Source organism: Diachasmimorpha longicaudata, chromosome 4 (genome assembly GCF_034640455.1).
Source record: "Diachasmimorpha longicaudata isolate KC_UGA_2023 chromosome 4, iyDiaLong2, whole genome shotgun sequence".
In the NCBI taxonomy this organism is placed as follows: domain Eukaryota; kingdom Metazoa; phylum Arthropoda; class Insecta; order Hymenoptera; family Braconidae; genus Diachasmimorpha; species Diachasmimorpha longicaudata.
Genome location: NC_087228.1, coordinates 1015142 through 1037594, shown reverse-complemented (window position 1 = coordinate 1037594; position 22453 = coordinate 1015142). Strand labels below are relative to the sequence as shown.

General features: G+C 39.5%; 2 protein-coding genes across 2 annotated transcripts in view; one reads left to right on the top strand and one right to left on the bottom strand.

The window, feature by feature from the left end:
- The window catches only part of LOC135161900 (LIM and SH3 domain protein Lasp), a 93365-nt gene that overhangs the window by 7452 nt on the left and 63460 nt on the right, over positions 1-22453 (bottom strand). Inside the window, exon 5 of the mRNA XM_064119879.1 lies at positions 13061-13203. Coding sequence (XP_063975949.1) covers positions 13061-13203 — 143 coding nt within the window. The remainder of the gene's footprint in view (positions 1-13060; positions 13204-22453) is intronic.
- LOC135161904 (uncharacterized) lies at positions 3679-4451 on the top strand. The gene is made up of 2 exons (XM_064119886.1): positions 3679-3696; positions 4016-4451. The coding sequence occupies exon 2, from the start codon at positions 4026-4028 to the stop codon at positions 4449-4451; it is 426 nt and encodes a 141-aa protein (XP_063975956.1). The 5' UTR covers positions 3679-3696; positions 4016-4025.

Sequence of the window (22453 nt, the reverse complement as noted above, 5' to 3'; positions counted from 1 at the left end):
TGGAAAAAGGTGATAACTTGTGCCTAGGCTACACTTGTTGTGTATATTGAGATAATAATTCGTTACTTTGAACGATATCTTAATGCCCCCTCAGTGTCGTGTGAACTGATTCTCAAACGTCGTACGGAAAGGTGAGATTGGCATGGAATGAGATTTGTTTTACCCGTATGGAGTTGCTTACCAATTATCTCATTCAAATTAATGAGATCTTTTATGGCAGGTTTCGCTTGAACCTCAACTAATTTGTTGACGATCTGAGTGTGGTTATCTAACTGATTTTGAAGAACTTTGAATTTTTCCGATGATCTCATCCTCTTGTGACTACGGTCATCTCTGGGCCTGGATCTGGAACGTCGTTTCCTATCTCAACTTGACATTATTCTACTGTTTGTTGAAAAAAAAAAAACTTTTCAATGTGACGAAATACGAAAAACGTTGAGAAGTTTCGGCACAACGAAACAATACGAGGTAAGGGCGGCGCCATTATAGCGACCAAGGGATACCTGACGCGGAGGAGAAAAATAAATTTAAAAATTTTAAAATTTGAGTTAAACGTCGTGGACTTAAGGCATGACAAGGATGACTACATTTATTAGCATCGAGAACGGGACACAGTAGAATGCCTGTCGTAGCAGACTAGAGCTTTACATTTCCGAGTGAGATCGGAACGAGACCTCTTCACTCAGATTTGAAAAAAGCTATTGAAATTATTTCGTATTGCCCTTCCAGATGTATACCCTCTCGCGGGCCTTCATTTTTTCTTCCCTTCGCCTGCGGTACCATGATGCTGACTTTTTCTCCTAACTGTACTGCATTTGCACATGGGTAGAGGGAAATCATGGAAAACCCATACCGTACAGCATATCCTTACGTTAGTCCGATTAGGTTTCCAACCTCGTATTTTCCGCGCAGTCATCTTTTGATTAAGCATACGCGGTCTTCCTAAGCGGCCACCCGTCCAAGTACTAACCCAGGGAGATGCTGCCTGATTTTGATGACCATCGAAGCGACACCACTCTCGCCCAACCATTACAGTCGGTCATATAAAAATCCTTTATGTATCAATTAATTCTCAGCGTCTGGATTACATTCACCAGAACATGTATTTCAACTAAGGCAAACTTTCTGCAATGAACGACCTTTTGAAACACTGGCAGTGAACTATCAAAGCATTCAAAACCCGGCCGTATTATCTTTAGAACTTTATCTAAATCAATCATTTTGCATATTTTTCATCTGATAATGTTACCTTAATGAATCATCGCTAGAGAATCCTCAACTATCAAAAATTTTATTATAAAAATATGAAAATGATGGATTTTTGGGAAGAAAATTTCTGTAAAAGTACGGAAGATTGCTTTTATTAAAGGAGCTATGAATATTCTGTAGTGTTCACGACAAAAGGTGCCTTGGCGAGTCACCGTCGTGGATAGAGCAAATACGAGACCGCAAATCCTTCGACATATCGCAATAAGACGGTTGTCAGGAAACAGGCTGTTAAAATTTGTTTCAATATTTTTTGCATATTTTTATGAAATCTGACATTGTGCCTATACCGGACCGAAGCCCGGTGTTCTAACGACACTTATTATTATCATTATCGTCTAATTATTCATATGTGATACTTCTGAATGTAGGTAGATCCTGTTTCCCTATCTAGCTTAGAAATAGTATTTTGTGGGCTTTGGCCGAAAAAAAGTACATGAGTCAATCTCTTTTTCGAACATGGCTATGATGCTATGCTATATAATGGGATATTTGAGAACGAGTATCACAAAGATTTTTAGTTGCGCGGCATTGTCGTTCGAGCCGAAAGCGAGGAACCAAAATCTTTAGGGGATTAGCAATGAAAGAAAAATTCCCGTAGTGATTTTTACTTTTTTCGCGTTGGGGGTAGGGCTAATGTCAATCCCCGGATGAGGAAAAGTGAAGATCAATATAGAAAAACACTTTACGCTCAAGTAACATTAATGTTTTTCACGACTGAATATGCCTAGAGTTATGCCCTACAAAAAAAATCAATGGCAATGAATCGCTCATTGACAATCGTCCAGGGCGGCGTAAAATCCTCGACCATTATTGAACACGGAGTAAACTCCAAATATCTACCTTCAGGTCAAAATTCATAAATCGCCGCCGAATTGTCCGTCGATAATTGTCAATTCCTTGTTTTGATGTAGATAAAAAGAAACCAAATAATGTGAGGAAAGTCCGAACGACCACATTGAAAATGTACCGATTTTTCAGCGGTCATTAAAAATTTATAGCTCCCTTCTTTAAAGTACTTCGGAGCTAACTCGATAACGAGAGAGATTCCAGGGAGCAACGAAGAGGCCCAAGCCGATCTCCACGGGCTGTCCGCAAGGATCAGCCCTTAGTTCCGTCTAATAGAACCCCATGTTGGATGGTCCGACGATCTTATCACAATCGTATCAGGAGACATGCATAAAAAATTAGAGAGCACATCTTGTACATTTCCTTTTCTCTCTTTGTCCACGCGGTGTAAAGATGAAGCGATCCGCGTGTCGATTATTTTAGTTTAGAATTCCGGCGAGTTTCCGGTGTCCCTAGGTCGGTTTGGAATGATCCGTAAATTCAGCAATTTTAATAGAAATTTCGTTAAAGTCCTCCGCGTTCCGAGAAATTTCAGTTACGAAAATGGACTCAGGCGTTCATATGTTTTCGTGAGAAGTGAACAAGTGCGGGGCAGGCACGTCATTTTTCTCTCTATGAATAGCAAGTTGGAAAATTTAATACGAATTTTACTACTTAATTCAGTTAGAACTTCGAAGTTTCTACGGCGCTGGTGCGAAATTTTTTACGAAACGTTCCTTAAATTTTCCCTGATGGGATGCCATCCCATTCGTGATTAATCACATATTTTCAAATGCGTGTAACTAATTATTCAATAAAAATAATTCTTCCCGCTTGTATTCAATTAAACAATCCTAATGAAGGCAGAAGAGATTTGAAGTAAGTGTCTTGGTCTCTAGTCAAAAGTGTCTTGTCGATTAACTTTTTTCCCGTAATCCATTTATAAATTTTCTCCCACCAGCATTTTTGATTCCGAATGGAAGCACGGGGATTGTGCAAACTTGACTCCCCCTCTTCTTGTGTTATTTCAATCCATTATAATCCAAAAAGTTCGAAAATGTAATCTTAAACCCTATTCGTCCGCACGTACGTTGTATGTGATAACCGTTGTTTCCGTTGTAACCGTAATTAAAATACTATTTGTTATTTTCTATTTTCTTTTCTGATTTTTGTCGAAAATCCGCATTTTGACGATCATTATAAAAAATGTTTATAATTAGATTCAAGATGGAACAAATAATTTTCTCGCATGTACCTTTGAACCGAGTTCAACAATCACGGTGATAGCAATCAAATTTTTATGCTCACACACTTCTAATTAGGGTTTTCAATGTATTCTAATGGGAAAATATTGAAGGTTGAAAATATTTATGGTGGATACATGTATTGGTGGCATATGTAGAGGCTGGAAAATTTTTCACTTAGTATTAAGTGCTAACGTAAGGAATTTAGAGTTTAGGACGTACTTTAGTGGAAATACACAGAATAAAGCAATTTATTTCGAGAGTTTTATTCGGTTGGCCTTGGATTGCGGGTATGACCCGTACGTGAGGCGAACAAGGGAAGTTAGTTGGGAATCGACCGTCGAGTTGACAAGAAGAGGTAATCTACGAAGACCAATGTAATTCCGACTATTCGAAATAATTACATATGTTCTAACTTTATTCGAATTCAGTGTATTTTATTTTGTCCTGCTAGTTGCATGCCCATATTGTTATTACTACAGATAATTATTAACTTTCATAACGAATTAGATATCTATCGTGATTTTTTGGATAATAAGCTTTGTTAGGGTTTCGTCAGATTTGATGGGTCAAATTCAGTTCATTAGGTATGCATAACTTTTCTAAAGTAATATTTCACCTAAATTTGGATATAATTTAAAAAATATTGCATATTCATGCAAACAATTAATTAATAGATATGTCAATATGTTGGAATTCCTGCCAGTCGCCAGGTCCTCACTCACACACTCGCACCAGCTCACCGTTAGGCAACGATCAAAACAAATCGATCGTTGTCATGGGTCTAACTGGCATTCTTTTGGTTTTGGGGGGCCACTTGATGGACAGTTCACTATTATCCTGCGTAGGATAATAGCCCCACCAACTGTCACGTGGGATTGGAATTCGGAGCAATTCGCGATAATCACCCGGTCAGTCGTTTTTGGACAGTTCAAAATTCAACACGTGTTTTCGGTGTACCGCTCAACTAATTGGAACTTTCTCGAACTCTCGACCCGCTCAACAACGGTTTTTTCTCCGGAATCGTTCACATCGGGGCTGTTAAGTACATTCAACCGCTCAACTATTATTGTTAATTATTCTACGCGGAACCGCTCATCAATATACTTATAACTATTATTGTTAAGTGACGAAGTTTATTGAATAAAAAGTGACTTGTAGTGAAACGCGCCGAGTGTGGTTTTTTTTCCTGGGCTGCTCCCCCCCCCCGCACCGAAATAGCCGGAAGGTAAAATCACTTCGAGAACATCAGTCAGTCGTGTGAATATATGTCGAACCATGACTGGAAAACTTCAATTGCGCTTTAACTACAGACTCATAATTAATCCCGTTGTGGGGCACCTCAAATATGACGAGAAGTCAGAGAAATGGAGATGATGTCCCTGAATGATTTTCACAACATACTCTTTCCAACTTTTTTGATAAATCGTCTCAGATAATAATTTCACTATTAAGCACACAAAAAATTATAAAAATGAAAGTAAGGAATTAGATGTTGTCACGTGCCTTGAGCTTAAAAATTCCCCCGTCTCTGAGTCAGGACTCGAACGAAACGTAAAGTTTCAGTTTTAACTCACTCTGTATAAACTCCGAGTTCGCTGACAGGTTACGGTCTGAAACCTAATTTTTACAGAACTTTTCTAGTATTATTTAAGGAATCTTTCACTCCGTGTAGACACCGCCAGTTCAATCGTCTATTAAATTTAATGATCAATAAATGATCAAATATTTATCTGAAACTATAAAATTATCAAGATCTTGGAAGTTATTTCCTTCTATTAAGGGGTTATTCTCATGTGAACGCCTATATTTTACCACTTTTTCGGAATTTTTTTTTTATGCGACAACAAACTTCAATCATGTTGATTTTTCAATATATTTTTATTTGTATTTTGAAATATACGAAAAAAATTTTTTTTTTCGTTTTTTACATTTTTAACATATATTTTTTTTAAGTCAAAGTAGTCCCCAACAAAAAAAGGTAGTTCACTGGTCAAGGTGATAGCGGCTGTTCATGTTGTCTGACATAAAAAAATCGAATGGATTATTATTCAGTAGACCTGTGGCTATCGTCCCTACCAAATATAATCAATTTCATTAAAAACAAAAAAAAATATCGAACTTCAAAAAAAAAATCACGAAAATCTCCTTCTTTTTCGTTACAAATCGTTTAAAAAAAATATGAAGATATTGTCGAAAATAAACAATTGTGGTAGGGACGATAACCATAAATGAGTAGAAGAACATATGTAAATTTTAAAGCAATCGGTTGAATACTTTTTCTTGTAGGACCTTGACCGTTTCAGAAAATGATGATTCGAGAAAAACGCGTTTAAAGTTGAAAGCCTGGTAGACAATTGCTTACGACACGTCGGCGACTATGAGCTATAACTTATGAAATACTATGAATTTCGGTCTGAATTTTTCACAGCATGTTTTCAATAGGTTTTACTGTCAAAATATCGAAAAAAAAAAAATCGATTTTTTGAAGTGCTCACATGAGAATAACCCCTTAATGACGTTATGTTAGTCGGTTACTCTCCTCGAAATCCACCCCTCTCTCTATAACCTAGCACACTGGGAGAGCTAAGGACCGATACCTTTCCTGCAAATCTAGCCGGGTGTTTTTGAGTATTTTTGGAATTGTGGGCTTCACTTCATGTCTCAAGTAGTGTGAGATTTCCAGATTCAGACTCTTAGCGGTTGTAGGGGTATGTTCCCGGATTATTCACTGAGCAAAAGTCCGAACAATTGTTGGCAGCATTCAGTGGTCTGAACTATCCATTGTGTTCGGTAAAATTTTCTTTTCAAATTATATCAAGGAAAATCTCCGTCCCCCGCTTATCCAAAATCCTATCGAGCAAATTCTTGTCATGTCATAAAATGTAAAATGCTATATCAATTTGTGGCCTTGCATGTGAACATTTTTTTGGATATGTTTTTCGGAACACTCCCAGTATGGACGTTTTTTGCTTATATTTTTTCCAAGATATTGTTACGCGGAAAATATTATTATACATATGATAGCATAGAAAGCGCAAAATATATCTAACATGTGTACGTGATTCCAGTGTTGTACACAGCGTGGGGGGTACTCAGCACTATTCTGGTTTAGGCTGAAAGTATGTCCGCATATTCAACAGTAATGCAATTACTGTTGAATCTGGGGCATGACACCAGTGAAAATGTCTATGACTTTATCTTGACGAGTGAAGAATTTCGTTTGATTCCACATATGGTTGATTCGCGGAACAGCTATAGTTCTACAGTGTATATGTGAAACCAAAACATTGTTATAGAAAATCTTAAGTCAAATGTGCCGGTGCGATATTCATTCTCAGTTTCACGTATCAAATCTAACGAAAAACGAAAATCTCTGATATTCAAACATATAAAGCCAGTTATTCCCATGGACTTAGTTAGCCAGATCTATAATTCGAGACTTCCGACTGGCGGTTAATAAAGTGTTGATTATATGTTTTTTTATGTAATATGATGTTAATAAACCGGGTGGTCAGTGGGAGGTTTCCCTGAATTGCTTAATAATCATGCAAGACATGCGAAAGCTTGATGATGTTTCGCTTCATTTTGACCTGCACGATCACAGACTCTAGTCCACAAATATATCTATGGACATTTATATTTTCACTACATTGTCCTCCTTGTATGGAAATTTTTCGGCGATCCCCGAAACTCTCTCGAAATTTCGTGAACAGTTTTCAAATCCTCCAAATTTTGTAGACTCTCCGAAATTGCCTACAGATTACACGCATAGCTTAGATTTTATTGACCTTGCAAACAATTTATTGAGTAACAGATTTTGATATGCCGCAATTTATTTTTTTAAGAGTCAGGTTCTGGACAATTCGCAAGTTGTGGAATTGCGTAGGATTTCCTCTATACTTTAGAAATATCTTACGCTGTTCCAGACTTCCTAAAACCCCTCAAATACTGTACGAATTCACAAACATCTTCTCAAAAGACTGTATTTCCAGAAACTCGCTGATTTTTCCAAAATGCAACTAAGTTCTAGAATTTCCCCAAAATTAAATAAAGTTATTCATATACAATTCCTAGAAACCATTCCAACTGGAGTGAACTATTTATGTTCTTTTTCAAGCCAATGATCTCCTGAAAAATTTTTAGAAAGATCTTGCTGATAGATCTTTCACTTTTATCTCCTCTGAATTTGTTAAATATTCTCAGATTTCTCTGAAAACTTGGAGAAGGTTACTGAATTTCTCTGAAATTTGTAGGAATGAATCGATTTTCTCAATAAAGTTCTGATTGTGTAATTTATCATCCAATCCTTAAACAGAAGGAAACCACCATCACTGCTCAGTGTTATCAGAAGTAAACGATAAAAATCAATAAAGAAGCGAGATATCTTAGTGGCAGTGGTACGGCGCCAATGATTTTGATATAAATCAATATAAGAGCACACACGACAAACATGCCCTATAAGTTATCTGCCGGTTGGTCTGGTAAGTTCTCACTGATGTAGCATATTCCCCCGACCTTGCGCTATGTAAATATTTTCTGTTTCGGGGTACAACATCAGGTGGTGGGAATCCAGGTTTGCTTGACGTATTAAAGGGTTCCGCCAGGGGATTGATGACTTCAAGCACTGAAAACTACCATCTTACTGCGAAATCGGACTCTCACAATTACTCGATAAAAAGGAAAATATAAAATAATAATGATTATATTCACGCTCGCATGTGTTTCCAGTTTTAGATTCTTGACTTTTGGAAAAAGCCGCAAATCTGTTTATATGCCTAATCAAAAAAAAAATCAACGTAATTTTGAAGAGCAAGTCCTGCTCATCCAACTGATATTTTCATAATCAAATTCAACTAGCTTAATATTTCATCGAACTCGTATTATGGAAGGATAAGTTACATCGAGATTAGGCGCTGGAGCCTTGGTTACATTACCAGCACGACCAGTACTTATTACTCGTACGTTGGCGCTTTCGTAATCTAGAGGAGAACGCTAGGCACTGCGTCATACAGCGCCACTGCCGCCGCTACAGCAATTGAGGATTGAGAATTGGCTGAACCGCCACTACACCAGTGTATTCACTACACACGACCACAATCAGACTCCTTCCTTTTACCGGATCTTGAAGCTTAGTCTCGTCACTTCAAATTGGTAACGGACAGCCTGCATACGATTCTCCAACTGCCCGCCGACGGTCCTGTCTCGAATCTCGACCATCACATCGCACCTTTGGTGCATATAGTTGCTACGCTCTCTGTCCAAATCTCGCGGAGGCAGAAGAGATTCTCTCGTTTACGCAATCAGAGCCGTAGTCATTCTCGATCTGGGACCAGAGTTATTGACCACGTCTTTGGCGCCCAGTTGGATGTCGAGTGCGGATTCAGCGTTGTGCCAACAGTTCGCAAATATCGCAGCAGTTTGCATCTTCAGGGCTATGAGCTACGATTCTGAATTCTGGAATTTAGGCGTAATCCTTGTATACCTACCAATTATGTTTTTTTATTGATTGACTGGTCAATGACAAACCGGGAGAACGATTTTCGAAATGGGATTCACGTGATATCCTCCGCCCCTGTTGAGATGGTTAGTATTTTTATGGATCTCCAAACCCTCTCGGAATTTAGTTTCAGGGAGCTCTTGATCTTCGCCTCTTTATCCTGCGACCAATAAGAATAGCGAGTGGTGACCACGTGGGCATTATCGATCTTTTAACGCTAGAACGATTCCTGATAAGTATCCAATTCTTGTTATCTGCAAGATTTCACGAGAAAACTTCACGCCGAGACCATTTTTTCGACAATCGATCTTCTAAAGATATTTATCAAATACCTGTTGCGCTAGACGATATACAGAAAACTGCTATCATCACGCCGTTGGGTTTATTTAAATTCCGTTTTATGACTTTCGGGCTATGGAACGCCGCACAAATATTCCAAAGATTGGTCGACGATGCCGCAGGGGACCAATCTCTCGTCCACATTTGTCTATATCGATGACATACTCAGTGTATCGGGAAATACGGAACACCAGCGTAAACATCGCCGATTACTTTTCGACAGACGCCCGGAGTTCGGCCTAGTCGTCAAGGTGGAAGTAATTGTTCTCGATAATGTATTAAACGCGCGCGAAATTAAACCTCTGCCAGACCGAGTTGAAGTCGTCGGCCAACCATCGAATTTATTTCAGAACAATTCATCCCATAAGCTCATCCCATGACAATTTATCATAAAACAAATTCATCCTATAGCAATTCATCCCATTCATCTCAAAATATTGATTATTGAATTGCTGTTATTTATCAATTGTGCCATGCATATTGTTGAGTGGTGAGATCAGTTTTTACATTGTTTATATATTATCCTTTGGTCATTTCACTTATTGGAAGCTTTTATAAATGAGATCTACTTCCACAGCTGCCATGTGCACCCCCATAAACATCCTGCCCTTTCCCAATACATTATCATTCTTAATGGCAATGGAATTTTTGCACTAATCTTGATCCCAATCATTGTTGATATTGCCAATAATAACTCTCCCACAACTTTCGCTCTTAATGGAGTTCCTCAGCTAATCCTTATTCTGCAGTACACTTTTACTAACAGACTTCCTTAAACCATCATTGAACGCAAAAACATGTACGGTACCCTCACTTTACCATTAGATAATCCCGTTCAATAAAGTCATTCATCCCCGACGGTCTGGTGCCAACACCACATAAAACTTCTGACACGACAGGAACACATGCGTCCCAATTCTCCCTCTCTTCCACCCTGAAAAAGTCCCCAAAGGACACCAATCCAAGCCTTTAGCATCCACAGCAATCCCTACTCTTCCTATTCTATCCAATCCTAAGCGGTCAAGGTTGTCCTTTCCATTCCATCAAACAGGGAGAAGGGTTCACCAAATTTCCCTCGCACATCAAAGCTGCGAATTTGCCTGTTTTTTAGTCAGTACATAGCAGTATATAGGTATCATCCGATTAGTGCTCTACCTTTCTTCTTTTTGGAAATTTATATACAGTCCACTCAATTCATCAATATACACATTTTAAAATATATCGTTTTTTCTTTTATTTTTCTTGAAACATTGTGTTTAATTGGCCTATTCAAATGCTCATCATTTAAACAGGACAGACCGCGGTGTTTGGAAGTATCTCCTGCGATACACATATTTCATAATGCATCGTTTTTTGATATACAAGATTTTTTCTACTCGTTTTGATGTTGCGAATTATGTGGGCATGCCTCTTTATTGTAGAATTATTTCGTGGTTTATTGGTGAGTTTTGAAGTTATTTATTGGACTTTGAAGTATTGAGGAACGGTCTATTTGAAGCTGTTATTTATCTTTACAACTTGTTGATTGACTATTATGGGTCTAATTGATATTCTTGGGTGAATGCGATAATATTTTTGTCTGGTTGCATTGCATTATCTTTGTTGGTTTCCACAATAATGAAATCTATTCTTATGCAATTCTACTTTGTTTTTTTGTAGTTTTTTGTTTTTTACGATTTCATCATTGGGATGAAGCTTTTCGAGCGTTCAATTTGCTTGAAATGAACTTGTCATGGGATAAATTTGGTGTTGTATGAATTTGTTTGTGATAAAGTGTCCGGGATGAAATAGTTTGAGAGGAGTTGTTTGTGATGAATTCGCCGAGAACCACTTGCAACATTCGCCATGTCGCTGTGGATGAAAGCATCGTCGCAGACGCGCTCTCTCGCGCTGTGACTGCCTTACGGGGCGAAATGGAGCGAGCGCAGGCGGATGACGCTGAACAACAGCAGCTTCTCCACCAAGAGGATAACTCAGTTCAACTGCGCCGCTTGCAGTTCCATTGAGCACAAAGTTTCTCCTTGTGCTGTCGCGTATCCATAGGTACAATCTGACCCTAAGTATCATCCACTTTGAGGAGGAAAATCTTTGACTATCTTCACTCTTTGGAACATCCTGGACGAAAGGGTTCTCGCAAGCTTGTCGCTCTATGTTACTTCTGGTCAGTAGTGAATAAGGATTGCTTCACTTGCAGCAAGCATTGCCTTCAATACCAACAGAGCAAAGTTCATAGGCATATCGCTTCTCCAGTAGCTCAATTTCGTGCTCCCTCACAGAGGTTCGAAGACATTCATCTTCGACTTCATCTTCCTATCTGCCTCGGAAAAATTCAAGTATTACTTGATATTCGGGGACCGTTTCACACGCTACCCGGAAGCAATTCCGCCGAGGGAGACGTCCACGGACACCATCTCGTACGCTCTATTGTTCCACTGCATTACACGGTTTAGAGTCTCTCTCAGGATCACAACCCATCGTGGAAGTCAGTTCTGTTCGGACGTTCTTCAACGGTTAATCCAACTTCTGGGCTCGATTGCACAGCGAAGTTAAGGCCGTCTCGCGGTGCCATGCTGAATTGTGGTATGGCGTGCTATATTTTGTAATCCTGTTTGCGAACCGGATAAAAGGATGACCTCCTAACCACGCCCGCCGAGTTGACGTGCGGAGAAAGCCTTCGGCTACCTGTTGAGTTTATTAGTTCATCGGAAAGAACACAGTGAACAGGTTTTTTTCTTGAGGACTCGCGTGAACACTTCCATGAGCAAACGCCAGCTCCAATGGCCAGGCACGGAAGACGAAGTAACTTCGAATCTAAGGATCTGGCAACCAGCACTCATGTGTTCATTCGGGATGACAGACCCAGCCGATTGGTACTCCATTCACCGTATAATGGACCATTCCCTGTCATTAGTCGTGATAATAAATACTTTGTCGTGACAATGCCCTGCGTTGGAACAGGGGCTCATACAAAGATATTCTCATATCGTTGAATCGGTCGGATGGCCTAGCGGTCTCTACCGCTAGGCCATCTTGGCACTACGAAGCAAGATGCCACTCCCTCCACTACGGCTATTGGTACCATAAGACCATATACAACAGGTACTAGCCACAGTTCGTGCTCGGTTCGTCTTGAGTATTGAACTTCTTTGGCGAGCTCTCTAACTCACTTATCCTACACTAGCCCTCCTTTGTGCTTGGCAGAGTCTGGACTTTCTCTGCTTTATACCCGGAATTGAGAAGTCTCTGACCCGCCAATCCACCAGTGTATTCGCTACGCAGAACCGCTATTGCACTTCTCCCTTTTAGAGGGTTACCAGGATACTCTTAAATTGTTAGTTCACCGGGTTAAGCTTAGCCTAGTCTAGTCCCTGCAACGTCCTTTCAAAAAGTCATAACTTATCGAAAAATACACCAACACAGGTTTTTGTTGGTAAATTTTCCATTTACCTTCTCATATAAATAATAATTAAGAAAGATGAGATGACTATTTGTAGAGTAATAAATATTGCCGTCTGAAACGAAATTTGATGATATCGGCGAATTGGACTATTCTTTAATGTGTCACAGCATCAAAATTTTTTGAACCAGTGTTGTATTTTATATTTTTTCGTGAAAAGACAAGCCTTGTCATTTTTTTAAAGAATTTTTGACATTTCCATCATGCAGTAATGTATCTTTGACCTGTCAAATAATTAAATCAAAATTCTTATATTTTGGGTGGTTATGGCTTCATTTTCATCATGAAAACATAATTTTTTAAATGCTCAATTTCAAACGTTAGTGCCTACTCGAAAATCCAACGGTCTAGTTACAGTTATCTTTTTAGTTAATCGTCTTTGAAAGAGGTTGAACTGCAGTTATCAACTAGTTGAAGCATATTTACCAACGTATTTGCAGGTGGTAAAGATGATGGTTGGTGCTGAAGGACATGATTGTTATTCGATGCAGGTGTCAGAGAACCATAATACTCATTTACAGGATCAATATCTGCTACGGAACCGATTTTTCTTGCTGGTAGGTTCGTCACTATTTTGGTGAAAAAAAAACAAAGGTCAATAAAATTGTGTAATGTAATAAAAATTTGGAATGCATTCAAGATAACAAAAGTTGAAGATATGCTAAATTTCGTCTACACATCAACATCAATTCTCACATTTTCATACAATATCAGCGTATTGTACAAACCGGGAATGAAGAATGAATAATCAAGTTTCGAAGGGAATACGTGTGAGGCAATCGGCAAGAACCTATTTTGAATGATCCTATTCTCTCAGCTCACTTCTGATCCCTCTCCCACTCATCAGGCCGAGAGCTCCCCCGTATCTATACCACGCAACTACCTCCACCACTATTCCCCGATAATCATCCTCAATTTGAATGAAAATACCAATTCATATGTGCAACATAGCACCAAACTCCATTAGATAAATCGCTTACGCTTTTTCTACAGATGTGAATATTCTATCTATTCAGTACACGGAGAGAAATATTCACATATAATACCACAAGTGGTTCAAAATTATCGAATATTTCCCGATAGATTCGTTGCAAACAAATGAAGGAGTCAAGTTTTTCAGGCTAAAAAATCACGAGTGCGAAGCACGAGTGATTTTTCCTGAAAAACTTGACGACTTCATTTGTATGCAGGGAACCTAGAGGGAAATATTCTATAATTTTGAAGCTCGAGTGGTATTCAGGGGATTATTTTTCCTATCCAAATTTCGGCCAAGAGAATTGTGCTATGACATGAAAAGAGGTTTATTTGGTTAAGTGTCGTTTGTTTACCAAAATATTCAAAAAATTATCGCTGATATTCGAGGTAGGCTATACAAAATATCAACAAATGGTGCAATTCTATTGGCTGAAATTTGGGTGGGAAAAATAATCAGTAGTAATACCCCAAGACCTTCAAAATTATCGGATATTTTCCGAGAGTTTCGTTGAGTAGCAACGAGAGGGATAAGTATCGCAGAAAAACCCTAAGGTATGATTTAGGGAGGTATTGTCAAGGGAAAAATGGGAGGTCTCGCAAGCGCCACGAGGGCGCGTGGCCGTCACTTTCACCTTCCCCTCAACGGGGGGGCTCCCCTTGTACTTATTCAAGTGTACAAATGATGAACTGTAGAGAGAATTTTCAAACGTTGAGAGCACCGGTGTGCAGGGATCCAACTGTCGAGACAAAAAGGTAAGCTGTACATGTGGCGCTGGGTCCACATGTACAGCCACATTTTTGTCTCGATAGTTGAATCCCTGCACACCGGTGCTCTCAACGTTTGAAAATTCTCTCTACAGTTCATCATTTGTACACTTGAATAAGTACAAACGGAGCCCCCCCCCCTCAACGCCTGGTCATCGCAACTTTTCTAAGCTGTTCGACGCAGCTGAAATTAGTTTTTAAAGTGCAAAATGATTTTAAAAAGTACGGAAGAATGTAAAAAAATTTGTTACAAAGGAGAAAATAAAGGAAAAACACGAAAATAATAAGAATCATTGTTATTTTTTGTTTAATTGACCGTCCCTTTCCCCATGATTTTGCCACTCATTCCCGCGAATTAGTGAACTATTTCATAACGAAATATAGAATAATTTATTTTTCTATTGATTACGAATAATGGGATGCTAGTAATGTTCAAAATAATGTAAGTAAATTCATTAATTCACCTACAAAATCAAAATGTTGTTTCACGAAGGAGCGTCGGAGTATGGGAAGATTTGTGTACGATTCGCGATCGCCCATTGTTTTATCCTATCGAGACCTGTAGGAATCGATTTACACATCGTGTGCGAATCGAATCTGTGAAAATTGTGAAATCTTGTTCAATTGTGAGTTGTAAAAACTCATCGAGGACAGTTATCGCTTTATGTTTTTCACGTTATTTATTTCTTTATGCTTCTAGGTTTGCAAATCATAACGATTGTCCATCCCTTGACTTAGTGGATTAGGCCTAGGGAGGATACCATTTTAAATAAAACTCGTCGATGATTCTACCTCGTGGGTGACGTGGAAAGAGTCTCCCTGTAAATACTTCATTCGTGCGAAAATGGAAAATCATGAGCGGTGTCTCGTTTCGTCGTGAAGTTATGTTGGAACTTATCGGGTTTGTAAGGTCCGATATGACTACTTGGAGTCTCACTACGAAAGTACGAGAACTGTTAAGCTACCGTATGTTCACTTAGCTAGTTTGGGGTTTTTTATTTTGATTCGTAAATGTTTGTTTTTAAAGAATCAACACATTGAGCCACTTTAACCACTGTTTAATGTCACAACACTTATTCTATTGTATACTAGTCTTACAAAAATATCTTGAATTGACTCGACACTTTGGCTAGGACCTGGGAATATTTCGCGATGTGAATACGTAGACCCGTGGGTGTGAACTGAACTAGACAAATTCTTTGGAATACTCATTTTGCCGTTTCCCTTCTAAAAATGGGAAGGAAGGGCGTGGAAATCTCAAATTCTCATTGGTGGTTTCGAGTAACGAGAATAAGTACATGCAAAAAAAAAGGAAGCGTCTCGGTACGCTCGGAGGGCGAGTGGTCAACACGTGTTGACCACTCGCTCGGGTTGCAAGGCTGTGTCCGGAGAAAGTAGTGGAAAAAATGGGAATTCCCCTGGTTGAGACGATTCCCTGCAATATATAAAAAAAAAAGGTCTTGTTCACATTTTCCCTGGACGTGATTTTTCTGGATTTTTGAAGATTTGAGTTTTGCCTAGCCAGAGGTCTAAAGTAGTTGTAAAATGTTTTTAGATTATAAAAAATGCTCAAATAAATCATTTCTCTTTAATTATGTTGCGACGCAACAAGCCAGAATGTATGAAGTGATGAATAGATTCTTTAAAAAATCATCATTTATCCTTTTTCTATGCATGTTTTGCTTTATAACTGTCCGATTTTCATGCCAACCATTTTTTGGGAGAAATTGCAAAAGAAAAATTAAGCGCATTCGCCGAGATTTGACCACTCCACCGCGGAAATTGCCGAGTGGTAGGACGAAACGCGCATGAGGGGAAGACAGTATACAGCGCCGCGCGAGGCTTCCGGAGGTACTTGTCCCGTGTTTTCGTGTCGGCCACATCAAAGTTTGACAATACCTCCCTAAATGATACCTTAAAAAACCCTCGCACTTTGCGCTCGAGATTTTTAACCTGTGAAACTTATCCCGATCGGTGTTACGCAGGGAAACTGGAGAAAAATATCCTATTAATTGTGAAGGTCGAGAAGTATTTGGCTGGATTATTTTTTTAATTCCAATTTCAAGCAATTAAATGTGTGGCATTTCACGTCATATGGTATGGTTTTTCACTCGTAGTTGTGGCTTCCAGCGTATATTTTCTATCTTCCCAAAAATGCAGAGAATTGTTTCTAAATTGTGGCTTTTGTCTTCACCGTATTATTAGGAACATTTTTTAAAATTTTTTTATCGATAATATCCAAGGATTCTCCTCCAAATCGGCTCATCTCGAGGTAAGGTCTTTGAACTTGATTTTTTCTAATGACAGTTTTGCGGTTTCAAACGCGTACAAATTGTTTCTCACATATTTTCATTGCTTGGCAACAAACAGGGAAATATTCGAACAAATTAAATTGTTCATTTCTTTGATGTTACAAACGTTTTACTTTGTTTTACATCGTCTCCGGCCTCTCTTAAACTTTCCTCCCCAGCCCTCTTCTTCTTTCCCCCCCGGCCCCTGTACCGTATTTGCCGAAAGGGAGGGAAAAACCTCACTCGAGGGAAAACCTGCCCTGGTACAGTCGTCCTCTTGACAGGACTACCGCTTGACAGTGAAACCGTGAGATTAAAGCGCTATAAATTTTTTGACCGCCGGTGCCCGGGATCGAACCCGGGTCGTTGGCTTGCGAGTATAGCACTCTAACCGCACGGCCACTGCCGTCGGTGAAATATTCGAACAATATCCGAAGTAAAACCGTTTTACTTGTACCACGTGACAGGAAATGCCACCATTTGATCGGTTGAAATTGGGATGAAAAAAATAATCCATAAATATTACAAGAAAACTCCCCTAAAAATCACGTTTCAAAACGAAACCTGCCAGTGAACTCGAATTTTATAGAAAGTATGAGTCAAACTGAAATTTTACTGTTTGTTTCGTGAAAATTCGTCACTTCATAGCTGACTTAGGGGGAGAGGGGGATTTTTAAGTTCAAAGGCGTTCCGGAAAAACTTTCGGATTCTACCTGAATTCTTACAGTTGGAGCCGTATCAAGTAATGAAACTTGTGTTAAACTTTCTAACTTGTCATTCTCAGGGAAAAACAGCCTTCGTATCCCGTACTTTTTCAGTTACACACCCAAGAATTTACTAAATACCGAATGTTTCAGATTTATTCTTTTACATTCCCACAGAAATTAACTGAAAACGACTCTCGCTGTCACATTACGTGAGTTATTCCGTAATCTTCCAGAGATATTTTTCTCCGTGTAAATATTAACGCACAGATTCGTAGCGGTGGCGACGGAACTGCTTTTGAATGCAATTCTTCAGGTACCACCGGAAGCGTACATCACGCTATTCATGCTACTGTAAGTAACGCAGGGAGTACGCAAAAGCACAAAATAATGACCCTACGTAGGCGAAAGCGCGTAAGAGAGAGCTATCGGATCGAGGAGCGATTCATTTGGAAATCTGGTGGCACAGCGAGTGCCGATTTCACGGAACCTTTTCAGTAATTTTGCCATTTCAATTGATTTCCAATTTGTGATTACACCTATTCCATGAAAGGGCAGAAATTAATTAAGAAATCGACTGCAATTGTTATTTCATGACGTACCCCAAAAGAGTTGAAAATAGTATATTGCGGTTCTAGGGAAAAAACTATTTTCTGACTCATGTAACTAGTGATCACATAAGTCAGAAAAGATTTTACTCCCGTGTGGCACACAATTGTTGAGTCTTTTGGGGACTGAAAAGTGTATTCGACATTTCTGGTATTCTAATTCCACAATATATCAAAATTTGGATGCACCCCCGAGCGATGGAATATTCGATGTGTTTAGCGTTATGAGTGATCATGAGCGATCGTTATCGCTTCACTTCACGCTAATGTTAGAAGGCCTAAGCTCCACTTAAGTACTAGTCTCTATAGATTTTTATTAATTTCCCTTTGCATGCTATTGTAAAAGTGGTGAAGTTATGAGCTCGTCAGAAATAATTTTCTGTAAATGGCATTACTAAAAGGCCATCCATGCACTCATTCCAATAATAAAAAAATTGTAAATGGAGAACATGTTTTTGCATATCGATATGTGAATTCGAGCATTGTATACTCAGTACGTGAAGCAAACTAAAACAGATATGGTGAGTCTACGTGCAGAGATGTAATACGAGATGGATATTTCAAGTTGAATCAACATGAATTTCATTTTTGTAGGCTGTTCATTTTGCCTTCAAAATAGATTTGGTAAATGTCGACTATAGCCCTCCCAGAAATTATCACACTAAAATTGCACTAATGCCATGTTTACATGAAGGATTATGCACGGACGGCTATCCCTAAGAGGTATTGTTCGGGCCGATCAACTCGCACGAGAGTCACTAGAGGGAGGGTTAAATGTAGTCTGCAGAGTCCATTCTGGGAGCATCAAATGTCGCGAGAGTCACTTGTGGCGGGGGGGGGGGGGGGGGTGTTAAATATTAGAAGAATTATTAAAGGGTAACTGCCTCGTGACGTTTAATTCTCCTTCAACCGGCTTTCACGCCCCTTGACCTTCACCCTAGTGGGCATCCCTCACGTAGCCCTCCGGACTTGTGACTCTTCCTCAACTGACTCTCATGAAATGTAACCTTCCCCCAAGTGACTTTCGCGGCGTTTTATTCTCTCCAGTCGACCCTCATGACCATTACCCCCCCCCCCCTCCGCCCGCCCCAAGGAGTTTTCTAAAGATCGACCCTCCCCCAAATATTGACGAAATTCCTCGTAACTGATGAGAAAACATTTAACGTCAATAGCAAGTACAAAAAAAAGTATTTGCTGGGAATCGACTCCGATCAACCGCGTGATAAGTCCCGTCAGGTAAATTGCCGCAGCGATATTTCTTCATTTCTCTTCATCTAACATTATCATTTTCCTTGATGGGCAAGGGAAAAACATAAAAAAGCATGTATATGTAACAACCGGAGTGACGAGCATAATGCTTCTTGCAACGAGTTCCTTCGACGGGGGGACAGCGACTGTTGAGATCCCTTCGACCGCTCAACTGACTGGATGTACCGGCGAATCATTGGCGGCGCCCTCCCTCGTCGCAACGCGTCCATTTTGGAGTCACTCCGACTTGGAGAACTGAGGCTCTATTCAGTCAATCGTCTTTGGTTTCGAATGTCCCTCATATTGAAGCCATTACAGATCGCCCGGAGAGTCATCTGACGCTCACCCCCCCCCCCCCCCGCTTTTCTTAAGTATCACCCATTCTTTGACGGTTGTCGCGTTCCATAGTCAGCGCCGAAATCAATCATGAAAATAAGTCGAGCAACAGTGAGATCATTTGGGAACTAAGAATAAATTTTAATCAATTTTTCAATAATTAGTTTAATATTACTTTTGAACCATTCAAGAGAATTGATCCCCGCGTTTACTTTAGAATGAAGTAGAGAAATGGCGCCTATTGAGAGAATGGAGGGGGGTTAGTAAGGTATCCAACGCCGCGTTGTGCCCGTCAGAAACAGCCTCGATAGGGCGACTCGCATTGTAACAGGGGTATCAGGTCAAGGGGCTGACAGCACCTCTCGGGCATTCCCCTCTCATTAATGGTTGCGTGCGCCGATGTCGGTTGCTAGGACAATGCTAATAATGATTACGTCACCAGCAAGCTAACGGTTATAGTATGCACTGTACAGCACGAAAATGTCGATCTCCGTGGAGTCATCCTCTCTCAAATATAGAAAACTCTATAAAATTCTAATCACTCATCCACTACAATAAAACCACAGTATATAAATGATCCCACTATAAATGGATAAGGCATTAATCATGATACCGAACAATGGAAACCGAAATCGCACGATTTCGTACGACTTCCCGCCATTGTGCTGCGCCGCGGTTCTAGGATTAAATTTTTCTCGATAATTCTTTCTCCGAAAAATTTCCAGAATGAACTTCTTCGCCGAAATTTCTCTTTCAAAATCATTTCAGTAAAATTTTTCAGTCCCAAAATTTCTCCACTGAAACTGCTCCTGAAAAAATGTCTCCCTTTCCCCGCGACGATTCGTCGACCGCTTGACCCCCTGGATCATAACAATCCCATGTTACTAGATTGTTCTGCGAGGTGGTATCTGGTTCTGGGAATATTTTTGGGCCATGGGCCAGATATGACTAGATTACGGGAGGAGTCAAAGACGATCGAGAAAACACTAGACGTGGCGATGGTCCCACAAAGTCACTTTTATTTAAAGAAAACGGACGAATTGCACTCAGAAAAAGTCACGACTAATTTCGATACAAAATAAGAGCCGAGGAAAGCCAAACTCAATGCGTTGTGACGGGCGAATTATAATGACGAGCGGAGCAATGAACACGATTAATTAGCATGCGATAATCGCTTGAGGCTATGGCACCAAAATCCGGAAATAGACTAAGTCCGATTGCGAGTCCTTCGGATGGTAACCGTCCTAATTGCAAGGTCCCATGGTCCAATTAGAACAATCTGGAAGGATCAATGATCTGTCCAGGACGTGGCGCCTCAGGTTTCGAACTAATTATACCGGTCATCGAGTCATAGTCTCGGTGAGCAGCGCAAATGAGTGTAAATTTGCCGGGCAACCGAAAACTTGTCAATAAAAACGATATCATCGCACGATCGTGAGACTTTTTCAATGGTCTATAGCCGTTTTTAGCCGAAAGGCGTTTTCCTAGCACTTTGTTTATTTTGTGACGAGATGTCGAGAATTCCGTCAGCTGTAAATAAATCAGAGTAAGATTACGAAAACCCGACAGTGAATAAAGCCATTATTAGTGATTTGACGATCGTCCATAACCAATAAGGTTAGCACTCATACCGAAGGTCGGTACAATCCTCTTGCGCCAGCTGCAGCTCAATCGAAAACTGTCTCCGAGATCATTAGACGGGACTCCGCGAAAATAAGAATTTAAGTTAAATTCACTTATTCAATTTACGTGCTGAAGCAAAAACAGTTGAATATATGGTGGATTTTTTGGGGCTAAATAGCTATGGCACCAACTCCATGTTTAAGTTTGATGTGCCATATATTTGAAAGGATTAAACAAACGACCCAAAAAACCGCGCCAAATACGTTGATCCTGACCATATTGCCGAATAATTTTTTGATTCACAATGGACTGTTTACCCCTTTCGATTTGAGTCAAGTATTTGATTTGACTGCGATGTTCTTTGTAGGACATTATGGGACTCGTTTGAGTCAAGACATTCATAGAGAACTCAAAACGGTTTATGGACTTCTATCATCACCAGCTTTCTCAACTGGTAAATTCAATGAGCTTGGCGTCTTTTTTTACTTGTGTATTTTTTTTAAATTTCAATAATTGTGGCTTCAATTTTTAAGTAATTGTTGTTTCAAGTTCTTTCACCAATTTTTTTTTCAAGTGAATAACATCGAAATATATGCTTGGCGCATTTTTTTACAAAAACTTTTTTTGCTTTTGTTTTTGGGGGGATTGTTAAAATACATTTTATACTTTAAAGTGCAGTAAAGAGCGTTTTTTTATAAAAATTGTTTATTTCCAAGGATAAATGAACAAAGAGAAAAAAAAGAGAAAAAGGGTTAGGTGTCAACCGCCATGAGATGCCAAATTATGCATTTCTATTTTTTCATTTATCACTGAAAATAAATAATTTTTCTCTCTTCTCAGCACACTTTTGCCAACCTCTCATTTCTCGCGCGCGACGCTGATTGCGAACCCACCACCCAGCGCCCGTAGGAAACAAATGCTGTCAACTTTTAAACAAAAATCTGACAGCTTCAGTTTCTGAGATAATCGCACCGCGGAAAATATGTAAAAAAATCCGTTGCTATACGCGGAACTTTTTCATTGTGCGTTTAATTGGGAGAAAATTAAGATAAATGAATATAGCATACGCGGTTTCGGTAATGTAACTAAGTGTATTTTTGCTGTAAATTGCCGCGGTTTCACTCAGTTACGGAAATTAGTTTTGGAGGTAGTGGAAGGGGTAGTTGGTTCGTGTATAGATACTTGGGAGCACCCGGCCTGTTTTGTTGGAGGTTTCGAAATATCTACTTGGCCGATACGCTCGTGCGTATCTCGATATGGAAACTCATC